This window comes from Arctopsyche grandis, chromosome 6, assembly GCF_051622035.1.
Source record: "Arctopsyche grandis isolate Sample6627 chromosome 6, ASM5162203v2, whole genome shotgun sequence".
Taxonomy (NCBI): Eukaryota; Metazoa; Arthropoda; class Insecta; order Trichoptera; family Hydropsychidae; genus Arctopsyche; species Arctopsyche grandis.
Window position 1 is genome coordinate 30,710,021 of NC_135360.1, and position 25,586 is coordinate 30,735,606.

General features: G+C 35.9%; 2 protein-coding genes across 2 annotated transcripts in view; one reads left to right on the forward strand and one right to left on the reverse strand.

The window, feature by feature from the left end:
• Vinc (vinculin) overlaps positions 1-11,876 on the reverse strand; it is a 47,223-nt gene extending 35,347 nt beyond the window's left edge. The window contains exon 1 of the mRNA XM_077432399.1: positions 11,724-11,876. Within this exon, the coding sequence (XP_077288525.1) occupies positions 11,724-11,780 (57 nt within the window). The 5' untranslated portion in view covers positions 11,781-11,876. The remainder of the gene's footprint in view (positions 1-11,723) is intronic.
• Positions 11,877-14,393: 2,517 nt separating this feature from the next.
• Positions 14,394-25,586, forward strand: part of LOC143912713 (latrophilin Cirl-like) — a 161,839-nt gene continuing 150,646 nt past the window's right edge. The window contains exon 1 of the mRNA XM_077432024.1: positions 14,394-14,812. The gene's annotated coding sequence lies outside the window, so the exon portion shown is untranslated. The remainder of the gene's footprint in view (positions 14,813-25,586) is intronic.

The window sequence follows — 25,586 nt, forward strand, 5'->3', positions numbered from 1 at the left end:
GCATGAAATATATACATACATATAGCCATTCAAATGTATCATTAAAAAAATTAAATTGGTTGTCACATATGACGGGGGTGGTTGTCATGAGTAAAGCGTGTGAATCAAGATAATATTGAATATATGAATCACTTAATATTGTTGCGTAGGGGTGGGTGGAGGATCCAAGTAAAAGGCCAACAGTCGTCTCACAGCATTTATTGATGATTAAGGAGATACACGCACTGTCACTGCTCAGTCCAGAATCACATGATATCGCCTACGTACCGCCTTATAAAGGGTAGATCTCTCAGGACGCCTAACCTGTTAACCTGTTGTATAGTCACGTATTCGGATATGTATTTCCACGACATTGGGTCTCCCCGTACCGATTCTGAGAAATAACTAATAACGGTCATTGTTTAGCCTAAATGCACTTAGAGTCCAGATATAATCCTTGGAAGTAAGTGCATGCACTTAGTTAATCCGATAACAGATATCCGTTGGTCTAAGTGCAATTCGCTCAATTCTCGGCGTACGTAACAATATAATATATTTGGAGGATTTGCTTTCACAGTTGTTAAGACGTTTTCACCGATCGTGCATACTGAATTTGTGAACTATTTACAAAGTTATGAACTATTTACAAACCTAAATGTAAAAAAAAAACGTTCGGCGAACCTTTAACAATGCATTTACAACAATTGAACAATATGCAGTACCCTCTGGGTCCGGGCTTTAATTATGATATTTAAATAATTTTAAAATGCTTAGAAGTCTAAAGGTCTATTCATAACATCTATCACTACAGCTACAGAACAGCACATTAGCTCACGTAAACGACAGTTTCTAATACTATACACCAGCGCACGGTTCCGATCCGTTTAGAAAAGTTTTGGTTCAAGGCAAACTTGGCCTACATATATGTAGGTACATTACAGAGCGCGACGATAGGGCGCAAAATTGCTTGCGTCGTATCATTAAAAATATTCATACGCGCATGCGCACCCTCGTTAGTACGCGTGCACTCGCCACGATGACGTCACGCCATGCGTGAATATTTTGAGTGGTTAGAGAAAAACGGTTTTACTTGATACGTTACGGTGACAATTACTGTTGTATAGTATGAATAGATTTTGTAGGCTATTGGTGTTACGTCTACGACACGTAACAGCTATAACACGTTAAACACGTTAGGCATGAATGTTTCCATACAAAATGTACCAACGTATAATTTTCATACTGCTGGTTACATGCAGTTGCCGGTACGCGTTGTGCTGTATGGTAACGGTGTATCCCAAATATGGGATTCGCCGTTATTGACCACTGTCAAGCAAGGATAAAATCTTACCGAAAATGGTGCAAAGGGTCGTTTTGGTATAGATCACTGTCAAGCAAGGATAAATACTACCATAAAATTTCAACGATACAAGTGTCGTTTTGAAAAGACGCGTGCCATGAACGTCACATTTTTTCTATGTGTTTAAAACTATCTAAAAAAACCCCCACGTGCCACATTCGCCGCTGTGTGATTACGCTCTAAGGCATTGTAAGCATTGCATCCATATGTATTCGATTTTATTTTCAGTTGAATTGAAATGTGACAACCATATCCTATACAGAAATATTTTTAATTTTATAATATATATTTCAATTGAATTAATATTGGCCAGGAAGGCGCGTTGGGGTAACCTTTTAGGCCTTCCTCGTATAAATATATGAATGAAATAAAATGTTGAATTTATACAAATATCAAATTTACAAAATTATTCTTCACAGAAAACAATTACTAAAACTTGTGAAAAAGTTACTTAAAGTTTGGAATCATATAAATGGACATGATTAAAATAATATAAATTAATTAATTTTGTATGGCAATTAGCAAAATGACAACCAACCCGTGTGACAGCCGAACACAGTCTCCTCTGAATGTCTAAGATTTCAAATACGACACAAATCGGATTAATAAACTGTCTGAGAATGTTAAAAATATATGTACCACTCGAAGACACGTCAAAGCGAAGTGGACCATGAAAGAAGAGAGGAGGCGATTAAATGAAAATCTTTGGCAAAATGGCCCTGATAAGATAAGACAGAAAGGGTCAAAATGCGACAAAGATAAATGTGATGTATGATCAATCATAGATAAGCAATTTATGTATGTGTGTGTGTGTATATATATATAAAAACTACAGCATTATATTCCCGTTGGTTGTAAATAACTGATAGCAGTTAGATACTGACTGAGCCGATGATTCCAAGAACTGCAAGAATTAAGCATGTTTTTTTTCTTTCAACGAATTGCTTCTGTTTCGTAACTGACTCAAGTGAAATTCGTTATCCGAGAAAAAACTGTTGCATTATTCAAAGCACAGATGGTTTAATTATCTTGTACTCTTCATCATACATATTAGGTTGCATTAAATCAGAAAAGATAATTCTGTGATGAAATATGAGGCATGCACCGAACTTTTTATTCTATAACTGGGTCCATATGTTCAACTTGTGTGCTATTTTTAGAATTCATCATCACTAAGCAACAAAAATTATCACTAAAACAAAAATTATTTAATCATTAGAAGGACTTATTCTATCTCTTTCATCGGTAACCAGACCGATGCGCGCTTACTAAAATCACACAAAAATGAATGTTTGGTAAAAAGCAACTACAAAGATCACGCCAATACGATTACATCAACAAATAAACTATACATATGTACATAATTTGGGTTCGTTTGATGTTTGATGATGTTTGTAATTTTTAATGCGGCTAACATTCCTTGATCCAATACTGCTTTGGGGATTCAGTATATTGTTCAAATATCTTATTTCCCAAAAGGTTATATGCTTTTCACAACCCTTTCTATTTCATCCTTCTCTCATCTCCCTTTTCACATTTTCACGAGACATCCTCAAAAGGAGCCCCAGCCAGTTTAAGAGAGATCTCTCAATATATAGGACTAGGGTTGTGCCCGTTGATTTCAACAGGTGGCTTCGGATAGGAATTGATACACGAATTAAAATAAAGTCATATGTTATAAATATAGTGTAAGGTAATTCATAGGCGCGCGCGTATTAATAGTAAAAAGTCTAGTGTACTCATAATAATACGCTCGCCGTTCGGCCACGTCGAAATGATGAATGAATGTGTGTGTTTCTTTGTGGATGTGTGTACATGTGTGTATGTACATATGTATTATGTACATGCATCGGCGCATCTGACGCTGACGTCACCCGTTCCAACTCAGGCGCTCGTACGCTCAGGTCCTTACCCCGCTACCCCGCGTCTCCTCGACAAGATCGGTCGTCACGCCACATTCTTATGCATAACGTATACTCCTGGTATTTGAAATCTCCATACTTGTCAACGCATCCACCACATACATATCCACGGTTCCGTGACAAATCGCTCACGGACCTAACACTCAACGACATAACGCGCACGACACATCGCTCACGCGACAAATCGCTCGTGAAGCCGGTGGATACCGGTGAGAATTAAATCGCATGTTTGCACTCTGCCCGACTGGGCCCCGTCGACCCACTATGGCAACATCGCAGTGGAGAATCGTCGATGCCATTGACGCATATAGATTTATCTACATACATATTTTATTTTATTTTTACATAGATATATACCAGGAAGGCTTGAGAGGAAGACTCCAATGCACCTTCCTGGACAATTAATTACAAACAACCCAGCATTTATTATTACATAAATCACTGTATTTCCAGAAGCTGAAGAACACGAAAAAACAATTAATTTATTAATTAATTACAGATGTAATCCATTGAGACATCTATGGATTTAGATTTTGTACATAATTTTTTCAAATTATACACACAATAAATACAGAAGATTTGTGATAACAGGAAAGATGATTTTTGAGGAACCATTTCAACAATGATCAGATGAAATCGGCAAACTCTGATAAGAAACGATCGATTTGGAGTCACGAATACCCCCAAATGTAACCAGCAGTATGGTGGATCGAACCCACTGATCACTTGGTGATAAACATACACGTTACCATTAAACCATACTGCTGGCTATGTGTGCCTCAAGACCCAGATCACTCTTGAAGAGCAAATCCAAAAACTAGACAAATCAATTCAATTCGGTCAGTAGCCAATTTTACGACTGATCCACAGAACACCATCAAAACCTACGCCACCTCATATAAATGCAAATTTAGACGACAGCGTCGAGTAGACAATAATTCGACCACCTATAAGGAGCATTGTCAGCATACGTCATCAAACTGTGTGTGCATCATGATTGAAACAGGATGTGAATCAAAGATCTCCCTCAAAGGCCATCACTGTATGACTTAATTGATGGTAGCTAACTACATACATACAAACATACTGCTTCAATTCGACAGTCAGAATTCCGGGAATTTTAGACGAAATTATTGTGTGTGTGTGTGTCGGACTTGATCGAATTTTGGACATATGAGAGAATTCGATTTAGCTAATACTGTTAATTCGATATATGTATATGTAATATGTATTTCCGTTATTAGGTTGGAACCTAGAAACCTATTCTATAGTATGCACGGCAAATGGAATCGAGACCATTTCGCAATTCATCGCCTTTTCATGGGAGACTCCGGTGTGAAATGCCAACTTCTATTTTGCATGTATTGACCGATGTATATATATATATATATATATATATATATATATATATATATATATATATATATATATATATATATATATATATATATATATATATATGATACATATATACATATGTATTAAACGTCATATTTGAAGCAAAATGCCAATGTTGATGTGAAAAGAAAATTAACTCTCCATGTGAGTCTTACTTTATATGTATGTATACATATCATTGCTTAGCATGATAAGCTTAAACTAGGGTCATCACATTTTCCAGTACTCAAGCCGGCACGATTCGCAAAAAAATTGTCCCCCCCCCCCCTTCTCTATAAAAAATGTGTAACACGTCCAAAAATTCTATAATTCTACCCTAAAATAGGCATTAATGTTATCAAGGAATTATTATATATTTTTTCAGAATGTACAATTCTTGTGAACAAAGAAAATAGAAAAATATTAATAAAATAAAATATAAGAACGTACAAAAATTTAACAACAGAACTTTAAAATAAGAAAATTAAAATTTATTTAAAAATAATTATGATGAAAATAATAGCACGAAGCGATTTTTCTTTTTTTTACTAACCTCTTACACGTTTTTTTAATTCTTATGGGCATCAGTAAACTAACAAAACGGGACAAATCAAATAATTTTACGAAAACGGCAATGCACTTACAAAACGGGACGGTACCAGCCAAAATGGGACGAATGGTCACTCTAGCTTTAACGAAATACGCTCTAGTAATTATGTGAATAGCGTCGTCCAAACACACGGTATCTACACATGATATTTACGATATTTTCCATAACCAGTTCCTGAATAGCAACCACAGGTTGCAATATGGGAACTGGATATGAAAAATATCGTAAATATCGTGTGTGTGGACGACGCCAATGATGTTATAAATCTTTTTTACTTGAAAATGTAAGTTGCTGTGAATAATATCATACATACGTATGAATTATGTAGAAGAAATTTTATGTGACTTGAAGTCTTGATTTTTTTTAGACTTAACATCCTTTAAAATGAAACTTTCACACAAGTTTTCAGATAAAGGCATAATACTTTCCGTAAAAGACATTTTCCATCTGTACAACTTTAAAGATTTACAACCAAACGCTTTTATTTTCCAATGTTATATATGTATGTAAAAGTTCATCAAAAATATATATATACGAAAGTCAGGTTTATCAGAAATTATGAAAAACGCATACAGTATAAGCACCTACATACTAAATAATACACTATTATGATTTTTCCCATAAATTCGTCACAAATGTTTGCCAGAACTTATCCATCTTTTAGCCCGCGGCGTGGACTAGTTCGAGCAGAGTGGTCACGGGTTCGAGTCCCACTAGAGTCCCGCTGCTAACGAGACCTTGGTTTGTGACTCCAGGTCGATCGTTTCTTATCAGAGTTTGACGACTTTTCTGATTTTCATTGAAACGGTTCCTGTAAAATTGGCATCTTCTTTCATATCTCTCTAGCTAATCTCAAGATATTCAGCGTCTTGAGGTTCGCCAATTTTGGTTATAAAATGCTGCAAAAATTCCCCATAGATGTCACTGTGGATGTTAGTATGAATTCGCATTGTATTTAATGCTTATATTGCGAGCGACTTGGTTGAGGATGACCAGACCAATGCATGCAGTTAGATGGGACATGCCACACCCGTCAACTTCTTTGTCGCTTACATTTCCATACATTTTTTCGTGTCGCGCAACTAGTCAGCCGACAAAGTTGCACGGTGTGGCCCGGCTCTTACTTCTAAACCAATAGTCCCATATAACAAGCAGCGTGGTCTAGTGGTGAGTATTGAATTAATTCGTGCTTGATGTCACGGGTTCGATTCCCACTAGAGTCTCGTTGTTGGGCAGACCTTGGTTTGTCGAGGTCGATCGTTTCTTATCAGAATTTGCCAATTTTTCTGATTTTCATTGAAACGGTAACTGTAAAATTGGCTTTTCCTCTCAAATTTTCTATTGCAAACCTTGAGTTATTGTTATATCTCAGGTTTCGCCAGATTTTTCTCCATAAATGTCTTTGTGGTTGTTTATTGAATGTAAAAATTCGTACTGTAACATGAATAATGTTATTGATCGTATCGTATACGATGTTTGTAATATCGGACCATAGATGTAAGGTATTGTTTCGATTTACATGTGTGTATGTAATTATTATGTATTTAAATATATGTATACATATATATATATAATTTATGAGTCTTAATCTGTTTAGCACACTCGCCGCTTTGGAGCAATCTGTTTAATAAATAGGTGAGGGATATATTAATAAAATAAAATATACCCCTCACCTTCAACCCAACCATGAAATTTCTCCAAATTTTAATGAAAATCATCGAAAATTCCAATCAAAAAGAAAAAATAAACTTTACATCCAACGTCGACCGTACTCATCAAAAATTGTCGCACGCTATTTTAGTGGCGTATTTGACGCCAATTTCGAATGCAAATTGTGTATACATTAATAAATAAATAAATATGACTAAAACATCGCGTATGTCAAGAATTGAACGATGAATAATGACACACGTCGTATTTATTCCAAAACAAACACGTCAACGAAACGTTTGCCTTCCACGGCGACAAACAAATCATATCTGATGGGTTTATAATTGACCATCGAAACACCCTACAGAAAGAAATTACATACATACTAAAAAGTACGATAATCTGCGGTCAGTGCTAAGGAAATTCCAACAGGAAGGTAACCAAACCACATGAATACAAATTTAATTCGTAAAAAATTACATTACTTATTAAATAGCAAATTGCTAATGAATTATTTCAAAATTAACAATTTTAAACTGAAACTAACAACTATAATATAACATAGTTAATAAAATTAACCAAAACTAAAATTAGTAACCCTAAAATAATATAATATAATTCCAAACATAGCATTTTATTAAACTTACATATGTTTATAATTACGTCATCTTCCACAGAGGTAATAATTTATTGTTATTAATCCACAAGAATAATCGAAATACGATTTTTTTAAGTGGAATTTAATTTAATTCTCATATAAAGACAATTTAATATATTATCCCTATTAATTCAATTCAGATTCGTGTAAATACGAGTAAACACTAGTACGAGATTTTTGCTCGCAATTTTACCGATTTAAAGTTCAGCACACTTCCAATTAACCCTTTTAAACGAAAACAACAAATAGTGTGGTCAGAACACTATCTTAATAAACATGTTTCAATAGAAAATACTCAATATAAAATAGTAATAACAGTGGGAAAAAATCCCAAGTGAAAATACGTACTTTTGACTTTTAATTTGAACTGGATGACTACTTAGAGAGATTTAAAAGCTTATAATGTAGTGTTTCGATGCAAATTTTAAAGTGCTATTTTAAGACTATTTCTAATATCCAACCATTTCAATTCATCTAACACACTTCTAACATTCTTACGTTTCCTCACATTCAAATTTGCACGCATTGCTCTGTTCTGCAGTTTATCAATACACAATCCACTAAATAGATATTCGCAAATTTAGTGCGGAAAAGGGAGCAACCGTGTTTCGATGACCTGCCTGGCTTTGATAAGGTCATCAAATTTGGGTCGAGAGTCAAGGTGGGATCCGACATAGGAAACAGGCCGCGCCTATTATTCCCCGAGATGTTTTCGTTGAACATGGTTTGATCCAATGCGACAAAAGAATTTATGAATAGATCAATAATTGCATGCAAATGCGAACCGAAAGCGAATTTTACGATTTTTATATTCGTATAGCGTAATGCATGTGATACGTGTATAGGCATTACGCGGTATGAATAAAACGATTGTACAATAGATTCAAAAACTGTACTTTTTCGATCCGACGGGTTAATGTCCTTGTGATGCATTCGCAGTCGAATAAAATGCAGTGCGGAATTGTAAATTTGCGGATTTTTACATTTAAGGGTAAAGTTTTCTACATCGCGTTGAATTTTCGGATAATTTATGGCGTACATTACTGCGGATGGGAAATTTTATAAAACTGTACAGAAAACCGTTAAAAGCTCTATAAACAGACTAAAATGTACGAAGAAAGAAACGGAAGGATGTGAGATAGAAGAGAACGCATTAAAACTGGCTTATGTATACATTCATGCGCGTTGTATCAAATTTATTGTTTACTTGGTATAAAATTTAATTGAACTGTTTCTTTGAACGAGAAGAACTTGAAATGAAAAAGTTTCAAGGCAAAAAATGCTTCTGTAATAATAGAAAAATGTTTATTTCGTATAATATAGGTAAATAATGAAACATTATGCATTTCGACAGAGTATTTTTGTTCTAAGATATGTATTATATTTTTGAAGGATTTTTAGCATTTAAATTGAGAGCTCACCAGAACCAGAAGTAATAATTGAACCAGAGAGAGAACCAGAAGAAATAATTGAAGAAGTGGATTAAAGCGACAACACACTGAATAGTACGGAACGTCACGTCCTTGGCCCCACGCTGTGGGTCTTCCCCAAACCGAATCCGGGTGCACGTGCTGAGTGCACATGTTTCTACTACGTTTATTCTAATATGGGATTCACCGTTATCGATCAAGGTCAAGCAAGGATAAATACAAGGATAAAATATCACCAATAACACTCCAGGGGGTGATTTTTGGGAATGTGTACCATATATAGTGGGTAGGGGTTCTGCGTTTTTTTCGCATGTTTAAAAGTATCTAAAAAAATCAATCCGAAAAAATCTTTTCAATATCATTATTGTGGAATTTCCTTAGTAGATAAATATTGAAGATTAGTGTTGTGCCCATTGATTTCAATTCTTCGGAAATAAATTGATACACGAATTAAAATGGTTTATATAAATATAGATAAAGTAATTTATAGGCGCACGCGCGTATTATTAGTAAAAAGTCGAGCGTTGATTAAACGCCCACCATTCACCCGCGTCGAAATGATGATTTAGTGTGTGTGTCTTCGTGTATGTGTGTATGTGTGTACGCTCCCGCGCATCTGACGCTAACGCCACCCGTTCCAACTCGCAATATCAAGATAACAACTTGCCACCCGTTCCAATAACAATATCAGGAGCAAATGTCAGACGTTCCACACCCCCGCACTTCCCCGCGTCTCCTCAACACGATTGATCGTCACGCCACATCCCTATGCATAACGTATACTATATAAATATAATGTAAGGTAATTTACAAGGGCGCGCGCACGTGCTAATCGTAAAAAGTTTAATGCGCGCATTACACGCTCATCGATCCAACCCGTTCGAAATGATGAATGTGTGTGTGTGTGTGTGTCTTCGTGGATGTGTGTACGCTCCCGTCGTTCGGCCTGACGTCAGACATGTCAAACGCTCCATAATCCCACACTTCCCTGCTTCCCCGCGTCTCCTCGACCACTTGATTGGATGAGCGCCTCTGTAACTCTGATTGGCTGTGTCTCCACGCATCCGCCACATACCCACAAACATGCATACGTCACTAAGCTTCGGCGCGACCCTCCACACCATTGTTCATTTTTATGGTGAACCTTTTTTTTTGCTCTCTAGCTTTATAGTTTGCCCTCTTTCTTGGAAAATAGCCCCAAAACTCCCATTTTTTGTTCCAAAAGCACGCTCCACCGCCGAAGACTCGCTGAACCCGGCATGCGTTGCAATGCCACAATAACGAATGCAATTCACGTTCCAGTTCCCGTTCCCATTTGTCTGAAAAACGCAGGCAGTGAACACTCATTCCCGTTTTTCCCGTTTCCGTTCGCGGTTTTAGGCGATTTTTTTTCACAGTAATCTTCCCGGACATGCATACAACAAATCCTGAAAGTTCCATCGTAATCGGTTCAGTGATTTAGTAGCCTTTACGAGACACACAGACAGACTTCCAATTTTATATATGTACGTATATGTGTAGATTATTATATTATAGTGGATCAAATACCACCATAATTCCAGTAACTGTTATTGATTTTCTATTTTTTTTTATTATTATAAGCATTTAAAGCAGACTATCCTAGGACAACAGTATTTTATAGGGGTAGGAAGAGGCGTTGTTTACTCTCACTAAATCGATCGACGCAGCCATAAACGGAGCCCAAGATCAAATTTACAAAGCACTTCTGAAATGGCCATTAGTTGTTTTCGCCGAAGCTTTTTGCGATTTATTTCAGACATATTTGACATGAAATATTAAACGCGACAATAAAAACCGAGACGAATAGCAATATTATGCGTACGATTATTTTTAAATAATCGAAACATTTATCAATAATAAATATGAGTGAACATTCCAAAATTAGCAGTGCACTAATGTTGCAAATTCTCGATACAATGTATCATTCCGATTTGAGGAAGTTTGCGTCAGTTGTTTCCCTTATTAAACATGTTATCGAAATTTGTCGGTTTTGATATAATATTGACGATCAATAAGACATGTGTATTTTAAAATAGAATCTGATATCGGAAGCCATTCAAGACGCATGAGGATTGATTAAAAGTGCATGTATTTATATAAACGAGTCCATTCTTGGAATTTCAATCGCCTATTAAAGACACCAGTTCTTCTAACAACCTGTCATGCATACTTTTCCTTATTGAGTGATTAAGACATGATATCTTATATATTACGGAATACAGTGTAATTTTGAATGATAAACCCGAATATGGATATCACTGTGGCTTGGAAATCATCTTCCAATCACAAAATGATGACTTTTTCAGACATGAAATTCATAAAATATATAATAATCTTATATAATATCTAAAGCTATTTTCAAGTTCAAATAATGCCTATCTTTATCCATGTAAGCTTAGTAAGATTGATGTTTATGAATATACTAATGCAATACCAAGCATTTTCTTGTATTCTATACAATATATTGATATAAATTTATTCAATCAACTCTTGCAAATAAGACCACAGATACATATATGTATTTTTCCATATTGTGCAACGCATGGTATAATTTACAGCAAAAAAAAACAACATCGGTCGACAAGTATTTAGAAATAAAATGAACAAAACACGGTTTAGAAAAAGAACATGTGTCACATTATCCTTGACAGAAATTTATGAAACAGGTGATGGTATATAGAGATCGAGAAATGAATGATATAATGAAGATGCTGACCTGTTGCGCCACCGGTTCTAAAATGCTTTCGATAATCTTAGTGTGGAAGACAGGCATCTTGGATGTTCTCCTTCAATCACATCAATAAACAAAAAACAGAAGGAAAATAAAATAACACACAACAACACAGAACGGGGGCCAAAAGGCGACTGTGGCTGACATCGCGGTATAAGTTGTCATCTTGCGTCGCGCCTGGGCTGCCACACTGAAAAAATCATTCCGAACCGTTTTCGTTAGTTTCATTTCGGTTAGGTTAAATTTGATGACTAAATATCTATTCAACTATACAAAATCACATCGTTAAATGTATTCCTCATTATAAAAGCCTATATATAAAAAATATAATCACATTTTTAATTCTAAATTCAAAATAAAAATATTTAAGTTAACTGTCATTGAAATGAAAATAATTAACATGTTTTTTCCATCTATTTATCTTATTACAATAAAAAGTATTACTTTGAAGCAATTCAATAATAATTGATATGAACTTTGGTGAAATTATCGTAAATAAATTTCAGACTACATAATTCGAAATTTACAAACAAAACGTATGCAAGTAAAATTTCGAATTTATAATTTAAAATATAATTAACTTTTATCAAGAACATATGGAAATAAACTTAATAGATAATATTATACTATATTTAAATTTGAAATATGATTTTATAATTAAATTATTCGATATGCCCTCTTTTTACATTGGGTTAACACAACAATGAAAATTTTATATGCACAACATGAAATATGAAATAATAATTTTTGATAAGAAATATTTATATATTTATGTGCGGCATAGTCCGAGAAAAATCAGTGTTCGCAAAAATCGATATTTGGAATAATCATTACCCGGAATCTCGTCATGCTTAAAAAATCTGTCCGCAATATTTGTGTATTGAATAATCACGTGTGTAAAACTCAGTTCAACTAAAATACACGACATTCATGTTTTTAAATTAAACGATAATAATAAAAATCTCGTAAAAAAATGTATGTATTGGCGAGCGATTTTGCGGGCAGTTTTCTTGTGACCAACTTTCCTGTGCGACCGGTTTTCGTGCGACGGGAGATCCACGCGAGCGATTTTCATGCGAGTATTTATCCTGTTAGGATTCACATTTGACAAGTAACACGTTTACCCAAAAAACATAGATAAAGTATTATAATTACGTACTCCAGTTATAAGATTTTTAATAAAATCATCAAAGCTTCTAACTTGATTTTCTCGAAATAACAAATATGCGTTCGAGAATATTTTGAACTAGTCGATCAATATATTTATCTAATTTTTGAAAAAAAATTGTGTGTTCATATTTCGGAAAAAAATCTGCTTTGCAGAATAAAAATCATACTATTTTAATATATTTTTTTGTACTTTTGAGATCAATATTTTCGAACTTTCAACAATAAAAATATTTTTTTTAGAATCATAAAATGATAATAGGTGATTTTTTTTAAATTTTCAAAATAATTACATCTAAAACCAACTCAAATTCATTTAAAATGAAAGTTCAAAAATTCTACGATGCTTTTATTTTTCAACTATTATAATCAAATCACCTACATATATGTACATGTATATTGAAAAATTTATCATTTTATTTATTTAATTTTGTTTCAATGGAGAGGGGGGGCGGAGGTCAGAAAAGCAATTTGTATTTAGCATGCATATAAAAACACAACAACTACCAAATTCAAAACAATTTTATTAGTAAAACATAAACATAGAAAACGTACATAGTATAAATCAAATTCATCGTTAAATAAAACGGTAACAAATTAAATGACAAGTATTTTAATCAATTTCGGTAAGTATAATATATAAATCAGTTTTCAGTCAGTATTTTATTACATTATATACATACATATATATTTATATTTATTTTTTTCTTTTATGAAACACTAACTGAACCCGTCATGCGTTGCAATGCCACAATAACGCATGCAATTCCCGTTTCCGTTCCTATTTATTGGAAAAATGCAGGCTACGAACACGTTGGTTGCGACGCGAAAACATTTGAAATTAAAGCGTTGCAATGACATTCATTCCCGTTTATCCCGTTTTTTTTCACAGTTATCTTCCCGGACATGCATACAATAAATCCTGTAAGTTCTATCGTAATCGGTTCAGTGGTTTAGGAGCCTATTCTAGACACATAGACAGACAGACAATCATTTTTATATATTATATATAGATTCCTTTTATATATTATATAAAGCTAATTATTTTTATGATTGTGCTACATGTGTTGTTGTGTATATATATGTTTTATTTTTGTAATGTCTAATTTCTTTAGTTATTATTTGGTTTCTTTTCTGTTATATTTTTAACCATTCCGGCGCATTCCTGTAATGCTACAATGGTCAAAACTTTAAATAAATAAATAAATTATTAAATGTCGGTATAAAAATTTGTCGTACATTCACCAGAACAATTAGCAATGCCTTCTGGGTGGAATTTTATATCGTACCAAACGTGTGTTGATAACAATCAAAAAGTAATACTAGCCATTCATCAAAATAAAACTTACCATTTAACATTAACACCGACCATTTATAATTAATACTAAACGATGGATACGGGCCATTTGCTTTAAACACTGAAAAAAAATAGACTAAAATACAAGCCAAATAAAACGGCAATGATCGGGTGTGGCGTGCAGGGCGTGCAGAGCGAGCAGTGTTGCCACCGTCGGTCGGTGTGGGCGACCGTAGCGGGGTCAATACCTGGCCGCGGCTCGGCCGAGACGACGCGTCCGTCGCGAACGTTGCCAACCGTCGCGCTACCACTTCGCAGCCACTTTGCTCTCGCATCTGTGCGCCCCACGGGCCACGGACACGCGTCGGAGCAGGCAGGCGCTCCGCCCCCGAGGGCACTCGCGGCGCCCCCGTCGCTGCCGTCGCACGCCGACCGCACCGCACCTGACCGCCCGCCATTCACCGACGACGCTTTGTTACTCTCCCGACACGAAGCCATCGTCAACCGTCAACCGTCTACCATCAACCACCGACCACCGACCACCGACCACCGATCACCAACCATCAACCATCAACCATCAACCACACCTGGACTTCTTCAACCCGACTACGTACGTCACTTTCGTCAACAGCACTTCGTCGACTTTGGCCATCTCCACTCGTCTTCCACCGATCGTTTTCGAAAACAAACCCGTTCCTCGCGACGCTCCTCGGTGACAAGTGACCAGTGCAGTGTGGCCAACGTCGACGAACACAATGTTTATTTATTTTTGGGTATAAATTAGTTAGTGTGAGTGAGTGGGAGTGTTGTGTTGGCAGGCGTGTCCGCTCCAGGTGCGGAATGCGGCGCGGCGCCTCCATCTTGGCCACTCATTCGTATTCGAGCAACTCGTTGAGCACCTCTCGTTGGTGCTCCTCACTCGAATAGTCGGCCGGAACGCGCTCTCGGTCTCGGGCTCGTGTACTCCGAAACCCCATGTCCTGGCTCTTTCGGACCGCTCCTGGCCGAGATGAACGCTCCGGTCGACGGTCACGTCTGCCACACAGTGTTGCCAATGTTGTTTTTGACATAATGTACGATTGAAAGGATTCAGGTATACTCAGGTGTGATATTGTGACCTGCTTGCTCTACATATGTATGTGCATACATGTAAACGATACAGTTGTCGGCCACTAGTCCCAAAACCTGGGCTATAAGAAGCCATTCAAAATTCGAGGAACTCCGGCTCTGATTTATTAATATTATGTATATGCAGTGGTGTAGTCGGGTCAGGTCGCCGGCCTGGTACTTGCTGGAACTTAATATTCCTATTAGTTATGTGCGTGGTAGACATCGTTATATGTTGGTTGTACCCAGTGGTGTAGTCGGGCTCTGGTACTTCTTTTTGAGCCCGGGCACTTTGATTGATATAAACATTGTTATTCGAGTACAATTAAAAAATATTTTGGCTAATATTTCATATACAATTTTGTATACCAAAAATATTGTGAGTAGACTCTCGTTCTAACATTTGATGAGCATATTCTTTTTTTGATTTTTAAATGCTTTTTATTATTACGAAATTATGTTCACAATACATCTTATATCTATTTTAATAGCTACTGATCTACTGATCATTTTCTATTTTACAATTTAATTTAATTTGGTTATTAATCACAGTATTATATTATTCTAATGTTAATCTAAAGCATAATAGGAAAAAGAGCTCAAAAACCTATTTACAATCCTTATAAATGTTCATAATACATCTAATACATAATATTAATTAAAGACTCTCTAAAGTCGATGACCTAAAGCAGATTGTGTTTAGGTAATCTGTGTGTTATACCTGAAGGGTATAGACATTTTGTTGTAATCACCGAGACTCTTCACAAGTGTGTTAGTATGGTTGAGCATATTCTAAACTTAAAAGACGTTTAATGAAATGTATGGGCTTTTTTTTAAATCTAAAACCACCCAAAACTTTAAAAGAAAACATTCTTTGAAATATGACTAGGGATCTCAAATTTTCGAATATCGAATAGTAGCTTTGAATTATTTATTTGTAGTTTTGAGAATTTCAACATATCAAAATTTTAAGAGAATTATTATCCGTAACATCAAATAGAACTAAATGTGTGCTGTAGATTGAAAATAAAAAAAAACGCACTCAAGGATAGATAAAATAAGGGAACTCGGCTTAAATACATATAGTCATCTCTAAATTGTTAAAATTTGATAGTTTTTCGATATATGCATACATATATGGTTTTAGCATTGCTAAAAGCAAATGTTGCTGTTGACACACAAACACGGGTTTGCAAAATCAAAGATGTTGAAGATGATGCAGTGTGGAATTATCAATAACTAGCATTTGATTTTTTTTTATAAACATTTGAAATACCAATATAAGGATATATATTTTTTAACACCGCCCTGGTTCTTTTTCATTTAGCACTACACCACTGTGTATATATATATGTTGAATTGCTAACTTAAAGTCACCAAATGCAGGCTTGAAGCACAGTGTTTTAAGTTTCTCATGTATAGATCAAATCGAGGAGAGGGTAATATTTGACAATTTAGTAATCTAAAGGTATTCGAAAATGAGATCACTATAAGTAATAATTAGAGGTAGGATAGTCACAGTGCTATCCATTGTTCGGCAAACCTTTAACAATGCATTTACAACCTTTGAACAATACACGGCCCCCTCAGGCTCCGGTGACTAGTAATAATATCCTGGCCGATGACTGTATCGTTTCCCTTTCAAATGTAAATCCAATTTTTCTATTGCATAAATGTGTCTTATGTTACTAACTTGTATCGGGCCCAGACTATTCTAACAAATTCCATGTTGTGTGAATTGTATGGGTCCTGCCTTGTATTTGTATTTTTTTTTAAATTACTCTGCAATTCTATACGATCGACTGGTAAATCAAAAGTAAACGACGTGTCTAAGATGTGCTCGGCTTAATCCATAAGTGATATACCTACAAAAGCTATCTCGAAAAACAATAAAAACTCGAATAGACCAGAGTATGTTGTAAGATGTGATTGGAGATGATGTGCCGAAATATGGCCTGCTTCAGACGTCATACTCATAAATCCTCGGATCGCAATGGCTATATAGCTGGAAAGTGTATCGTACTATTTCGAACAGTCGTAAAAGTGTAAAATCCACTAAATCCGAGTCTATTATACATGTGTAATTTTGACTGTTTACAAACTGAAACGATCGTAATTTATGGACAGCGACGAATATATCCACTATCTCTCTAGAGAACAATGAAGATACGGATGTTGTCCCTATGAAACCGCCGATACGAAAATATGTAAGAACGAGTCACCAAAATGTCCACACATTTTGAGCTGGTCTCGTTTCGGCTTGTATGGATGTTCGTTGAATATGGAGACAAATCTGTATGATCGTAGAGAGGAATTTGGCCTGATCGGTCCAAAGGTGTATGAAGACTTCGGAGCTGGTTTCTTGGGTGTCAAATTTACCAGGCGATCGCCGTCTCATATCTCAAGAAGACCCCTGCTGTATTGATTGTAATTTAATATGTATTCTGCATTTTTTTCTAAATATGTGTATGCATTCATTTGATGAGGCATCGGTGTTGAAATTAGTCATGATTTTTTAAAATGGCTGAATTGTTCGTACCGATTAAATTCAAAAAGTCTATTGTCATCGCTTTAATGACTTGTATGACGTGTGCGATTGTGCAATGACTTCAATGCAATTTACATTTTACAGAATTATTAGATTATCGATTTGAATTCGAGTGCTTTGAAGTGTATTGTACAATATTTGTCAACGGATTATATGTAGATAAAAATCAAGTTCGTTTGTATGTACATTCTATTGAATGTTATCGATCCATAAATAAAAACTAGAAATGTTGTAAAATTATCGTTTTGCGAAATTTTCAATATTTATAGAATGTATGTATGTAGTTAGTCAGTCATTAAGTATCGCAACTAGTTCTCTAGGAGTAAAAAATACCACAAAAGGAATACGTTTCAGATTTATAGTTGCTTTGCTTAGTGAAAATTTGGTACTTTCGTAAATTTTGATTTATAATTGTACGTGAAATACAATGCGAATTATTTTATTTTGTTTAATTTGAACGTTGACTTCGTCTACATTTGCGTGGAACCGTTTTGTTTTGTAAATCAATTCTATTCATTCCGAGCGATTTGAATGTTTGATCGTATATTTGTTTCGTCAATAAACATACATATTTAATAATCCCAAAGGTATTCCGTGAACGAAAAGTTGGGAAAACTCTACAATTGAAGATACATTAACCGTCTCTATACACATTCCCGATAATTCTCTTTGTTCCAATTCAATTGGTTTTCTATATTTGCCTATATCCAGAATATATTTGTCGATCTTTTGTTTTCTCATTTTGTATTATAATATTTGGGGCGTAAACTTCTATCCTCTTAAAATGTTGAGACTAGTTTGCACACGACTCACCGATGAGACTTTTCAGCTTATGGAAATTTCTCTATATTAGTCGATGAATTCGAATCCCGTATGATTTTATAGAGTACTTTTTGCCTTTAAGATTATAATAAGATTGACGAGGAAGATAGTTGGGCCGTAATTCACAAGCTAAATGTCGTACATGTTTCAAACAAAACATCTGATTGTGAGTGGTGGGGCTTAATATACACATGCCTACCTAACTGAAAGTGTCCCTAAAAAGCATCCTAATTTACAGCACGTCGTCGGGTGTAATGACTCGGTTCGCTTGGGCTTTTTTGGTTTTTTTTTTTGACGGTGTGGTGTGCGATTCTTCGACTGCCGGCTTATCTGCAACGTTAAGAATGCAGCTGGGATATGTGTGTGCGGGTAAAAAATCCGGTTTCGCACTGAAAGATTGTGCCAGCTCGCGTATGTGTGTACATGTGTTGTGTCTATATCTCACTAACATGCTTTTAGCGTACGTATGTATTTATACGGTTTTTATAACATACGTTATTGGAATGACCACTTTACCATCTAAGCGGCGTAAAGTGTCGCTTTTTACAATGCAAACCCTCGCTTAATGCTGTATTCCAGTGTTGCCAGTTTTTTGAGGTATGGCTTCGATGAAAAATTCAATTTATTATTGCGATTCTCGTTTGCTCGAAACGAGCGAGCTGCAATCTAGACGCTCGGCTCTTTCGTGGAAAGAGTGACTCGGAGAGGATGGGTAAAATCTTGGCCAATCGGCACACGTGTGGTCTTTATGGCATATAATACATCCCTTGTATTCCCGTTGACGACTTAAAGCAACCATCCTCCCCTATACCGTGTTATTTTTATGTTCTTGCGTGTATATTTACAGTTATGTATCTTCAACTCTAGGGGATAACTAATGCTTCCGTCATATGATACAATTTAAGAACTATCCGTCGCGCACCCTTGTGTCAGGACTGTATTGTAAATCTGCCAAGTTTGATCTCGATTATTCAAAGGCATGGATTTAAATAGCATGAATCTTTTGGAGCAATTCTGCAAAATTTGATCCCGATTAGTCGGAAGAATGTTGGAATGCGTGTACGTATAATACGATTACATAATTTCGATAAAAGAGATAGATGTTCATTTGGTTGCTACTAAATACGCGTTATTCTCTCGTACATCGTCGTTTCGCGTATAAAACGCTCGTTTCGTTTCATTTTGTTTTATGTTTTTTTTTTTTCCCTCCACATGTTGTCAGATAATGTGTCGAGGCAATCGAAAATTCTATCGGATAATCGGGAGTCTGCCGTATCATAATTTATAGCCGGGAGATGCGAGTAATCGGATTTTAGCTGCGCTAATCTCATTGTTATAGATTGTGTTCAGAATGAGGAATACCCTCGGGGTCTTTTATTTTTTTTTTCATTCGTTTTTATTGCCGTTTTGTATACTACTCTCGGCTCGCACACTGTATATAGGCAGAGTCGGGGCAAAACGGTTCTTCTCTCAATACTTGAACATTTTGATTAAACAGCAATAAAATATCTGTACGAGCGTTGTGTTGTTGGCCGCGCTGCTGCTCGATTATGTTGCTTGCGAAATGAACGTGTTTATTTCGGTGAATTATAGTTGCCGTATTCGGGTTTCGTTCGTGCTAAAAGTTTTTGTTCGACGCGTGTAGTGCGGTTTGGACGCGGTGTCTGTTTAATCCCGCCCGGGATTCAAATTTTTCACATTCTTCTCTAATTGAACGAACTTCTTCCGTGATTTATGCGTAGGTGTAAATATGTAGTGTAAATAAAAGGATTGCCCTGGCCCACTGTGTGCGTAACGTTTGGTCACCCCACTTAGTTACGCGTCGTCTCTTTGACATGTGCACACTCCCCGCACAGAAGAACAGGGGTCGACTATCTTTGTTCGGTGAAGTTCCACTTTTCTGGGGGGGTATTTCGTCGTCATATTCCACAGCCATTCGCCATCCACTGTTGGATGAAGGCCTCTCCAACATGCTTCCATTCGATTATCTTTTGAGCGACTCTCATCAATTTCATACCATACATTTTTCTAATTTCATCCACCCGTCTCACACGTGGCCTTTCTTGCACCCTTGTACATTCTCTCGGGTACCATTGGAGAACTTCTTTCGTTTATTCTTCTATATACTTGACCCGCTCATTGCCATTTAAATCTCTTCGCTCTCTCCACTATATCAATTACCCTTGTCATATACTTCTCACCCACGTATTTCGTTTTCTATGTCTCCTCGTTATGCCGGTGTTCCATATTTCTTTGAATGCATTGAACTTAATGCAGCATTCTGGCTTTCAATGTCCAATTTTAATGAAATGAAACTAGTGATATACCAGTCAGGCTATGCTTTCGTTAATATGGTAAATGTAATCATATGCCTTAGGTACGCTTATATGCATTTTAAGAGTTTGTCAAATGTTGCATATCCAGAACTTCTTCCCTCGGCTTTTTTGTTGATATTGAAGACCCATTAAATAGTTTTAGTTACATAGCTTATTTGGCTTTTTTTTTAGTTTCATAGTTTTTTCTGTGTTTATGATGTATATATATTAAATTATTTATCTTTTTCTAAGAAATGAAAGATTGATCTTCAGAAAGCCTTGTTAGTCATAAAATTGGAATATTCATAAACAATTTCCTGGATAACTTGACGAAGTCGTTAAATGTTAATGTATTAGGAAAATATTGCGGTATTGGCAATATATTTTCAGAAACATTTGCAGTTCGAACACCAATGCTTTTCGATTGCTGCCAGAAGAACATATAGAAAAATGACACAGGCGGATGTTAGAGCATAATCCACGGAAAAAATGTTTTTTCCTTCACCTATATTTATCTCATGTTTACATCTGTCACATGCGTTTGGGATTTTTTTTGCGCCCATTTCTCTAACGAGTACATATTCAAAGGATGCCACGAACGCTAACCATATTGCTACACTATGTTAAATAAATATATATCGAACTGGATTGTGTCTTCGGTATGGTGGAATGTGGTGGCAGTGGCGTGCTGAGGATTCCTCGCTTAACATTTGAAATTTAATCAAAACCTTCCATCTCACCCTACCCTTCTCTCTCTCTCTCTCTGTATCGAAGGTACGGCGAACAATTAACCAGATCGCGTGGATGTAAATTAGGCAATCGCGTGGTACAATGCCTAATTTTCTGGTCGTTTTCAGACGAGACAGAGTCGAGACGCGGCGGTCATTCATCTGTGAGATTTCTCGCAGACAGAAACGAACACTATTTCATAGCCGTAATTGTATCGACAACACGATGTAGGTACATGTATAGAGGCATTGTTGATTTGATTTATTAACGCTTGTAAGATTCTGTGACAAATCGTATTTGACAGTTGTCTGCCGACGTTCTGGGTAGCGTGCGGCTTGAATTATTTTTATTCATATATCAATCTGATTTAAATATACACACATGTGCCAAGTGTTTTGTAATTTAGTGAACTCTATAAACTTGCACATGCGGTAAGTAATGGATGGTAAATGTTATTACGAGCAGTAAATCTTCTGGTTCATCGTTTGTACGTTTCCGTTTTCCAATCTGTGAGAATACTCACGGATCGATAGACGATATATTATTATTTCAGTTGCCAATTTACTACTGTCGTCAAATTTTAGCTGTTTCAGAGAACTTTGGTATTTGCCACGTTTTCAATTCTTTAGGTACTCATTTCTATTATAGGCATAATTTTAAAACGTTGTGTATTTTTTTGTAATCCCGGTCACGTTTGACCAATACGCAAAGACATTTTAAAATCGAATGAAAAGATGAATATGTCTTGTTATCGTGACATATTCGTCATTGTCAAGATTACGTGTTAAGTTTAGAACGGCTTTTTTCTGTTTTCTGCAGTTCGTTAAAATTCATAAAAATTAAATATCCTAACAATATTTTGATTTCATTGCCTTCGGCCATTGTTACAAATAATATTTTGAATCTATTTTAGGGACATTAGCATAATTCCGAGGAATGAATTTTAAAAATGCGGAAACGCGCCCAGTTGAAGTATAAATATGACAATGTGACGCAAATATTCTTTATTTAAACCCGAATTTATATCTAAAATAGTCTTGAAAATGTTTTTGTGGTACATACTTCTTGAAAAATTGATGTATTTTTAGTATAAATAATAACAGGTCAGACCAAAGCTTTCTATATATATTATCGAAGCGACCGGCGAAACGGATCGAGCGCAACTATATAGTAATTTAATACCCGGTTTTAAATATCCATATCGATTTCATTTAAATTAAACCGATTCGGCGTCAAAAAACAAAAGGCAGGCCAGGACCGGGTCGGCCTCTTATATCTATAAATTTTGCGAGTTGAGCGAAGTATTTACTTAATCTTATGCAAATTAATCTCCCGCGGGATACGCGGAGGTGCGAAGGGCAATTTGCATTTTTCAGTAAAATCGAGAGGGGTCTCGTCGGTTAAGTTTCGCTCAGCGACTACGCGATGGGGATAGATTTGCATTTTCCCGTAGAACTTTATATGTAGAGTAAGAGAACAGAAGAACCCGGGGAGCGAAAAGGTTTTCGTTTGGGAAGTTTCGGCCGTGATGATTCACAAGGCTAACCGCCGACATTACCTCAACATTCGCTAATAATGACTAATTTGCGCACATAAAGGTGTTTTAATGATAGCCTTCGAGGTATCTCGAGATAAAATGTATTTTTATTACGACGCCCACCTTACCTATGATAGCACACACACACACACACATACTAAGAGAAAAAAAATCCTATCATTTTTTACCGTCACGCTATAATACCCGACCATTATGCATGTACGACCGGCCGTCATAATTCCGGAACAATTTACATAAAAGTCAAAAACTGTGGAGTAGTTTTGGTATATATCCATATATATTTATATACGCTCTCATCCATCGGTGACAATGGTGGAATGTAGACGTCTGCGGCAATTATAACGGTTCCGACACTTGGAATTGATGCACTACCGTTTAGTTCGATGCTGACTGCGGGAATAAATTGTGGGATTTTTGGAATGACGTTTCTTCCGGTGAAGTTTTGTGCGTCTATTTTGTCTTATCTACCTGTCGTTAGTCGTTATCAACGTCGACAAGTTTCTTCAGGATAGCACTGCAATATACATAGAATCCTTACGGCGTAGCTCTTGTTTTAATTTCAACACAGACTTTACCAAAGCGAGGTAAAGGTACTGTTTATATTCCCTTGGCATTATTAACTTACGTATTACCTGAATTTTATGTGAACATTTTACTTACATAGCTGGGGAAAATCTATTAATCGTGTTTTTGTTCCTTTTACGTGTTTGTTTGATTAGGACCAATGTTCAGAAATGACACTTTGTTCAGAATAAAATTAAACTCTGCAATCTAATAGAGTTAACTTTCTATTTTAGAAGAATTCTATTGTACAATTTTAAAATGATGAGTTGTGTAATAGTTGGGCTTTTTCGATTCCCATTTTATTTACCTTCACCTTTTCGTATTCTACCTTTTCTATTTCCCTTTTTTCCGCCGTCCTTTCTGCTTTCTATTTATTTTATTTAGTCCTCGCTGTAAGTATTCTAACAAAGTGTAGCGACCCAAACTTCACTGTCACTAGAGTGTCACCTATTTTTATATTTATGTAGAGTTACGCATGTTTGCGCAAAAAAATTGATTAGCGTAATAGTTTTCTAGTATTAATGTGCGAAAGTGTAGATGGTGCGTTAATATGAATCGTTTACACTCAAGGTACATACTCTAGAAGGAACAGAAATCAATTCCAAATCAACCGTAAACTTTAGGGTGCGGTTTATGATGATAATATTGGTTCGGATAAAACTTTGTGCTGACGTTTGTCTTTCTCCAGTTAGGTAGTACATGGTAGATAGATAACAAGTTATTCAGTGTCGGACAGTCGATTCCCGAAGCACTTCCAAGTACTTTTGTTTGTGTTATAATTTTGCTTCTGATGAAGCTTTCAAAATGCCAATAAAAACGATACACATACACGCCATTTTGGTGTTCGAGCTCGCGCGCGTCGCGTTTGAGAAACGCGGTTCCATATTATAGCGGTACATTGTCTAATGATATGTTCAAATAGCTATTGGCATTATAAGCCGTTCTCGGTAAGTATACGAACGGGTTCGTTCGTATCACGAAGTAGATGGAAAATTTACCTAATATATAGCTAAATTGAGAGATGACTTTTTACGAATGAATGCCGCCGCCACCACTTTGCTCGCGCGCGCTTTCACTGTAAACAATGTGCTTTCGAAACGGTCAAATCCTTCTAAATAAGGCGTGGTGAACTCACAAAATTATCTCACTTTAACTATTAGACGCTTCTCCGTTTTGTTACAATTTACTTTGTAGATTCATTCGTCTCTATCTAAAGTTTCACCTATCAATCTATAGCAAATTGCTTTTACTTTGGACGCTTTGATGATTAGTCATAGACGATGAAAATTTCAGTATTGAAAATAAGTTAACGGTATGATAACCCTGTGCTGGGGAAGATCCATAAAACCATAAAAAGATTGCCTCAACGTTGATTTCAGATCAAACCTGTAAATGGTTGAATCAAATTAGCTTTACTAAGTAATAATTTTGGAAAGTTTAGTCGATTCGTTTGACTTTGATATTTTGCTCAATTCTGTAACATTTCGTAGAATAAATTTGTAACAGTTGAATTAACCAGTTGACTTGGTTATTTTCTCGTCTAAATGATTAGATTTACGAGCAAATAGTGTGAGGAGGGAGGGGGCGTGATTTTAAGAAGTGAAAATATCCGAAAATAAAATTCGCAGCGCGAGAAAGGTCGCGAAATCCCCAAAACATTTATCTTGCTCCATACATGTGTCACGGGGGACTAGTTCTGAACCGTCGTCATGTAAGTAAGGGTTATGCATTGCTATGAATA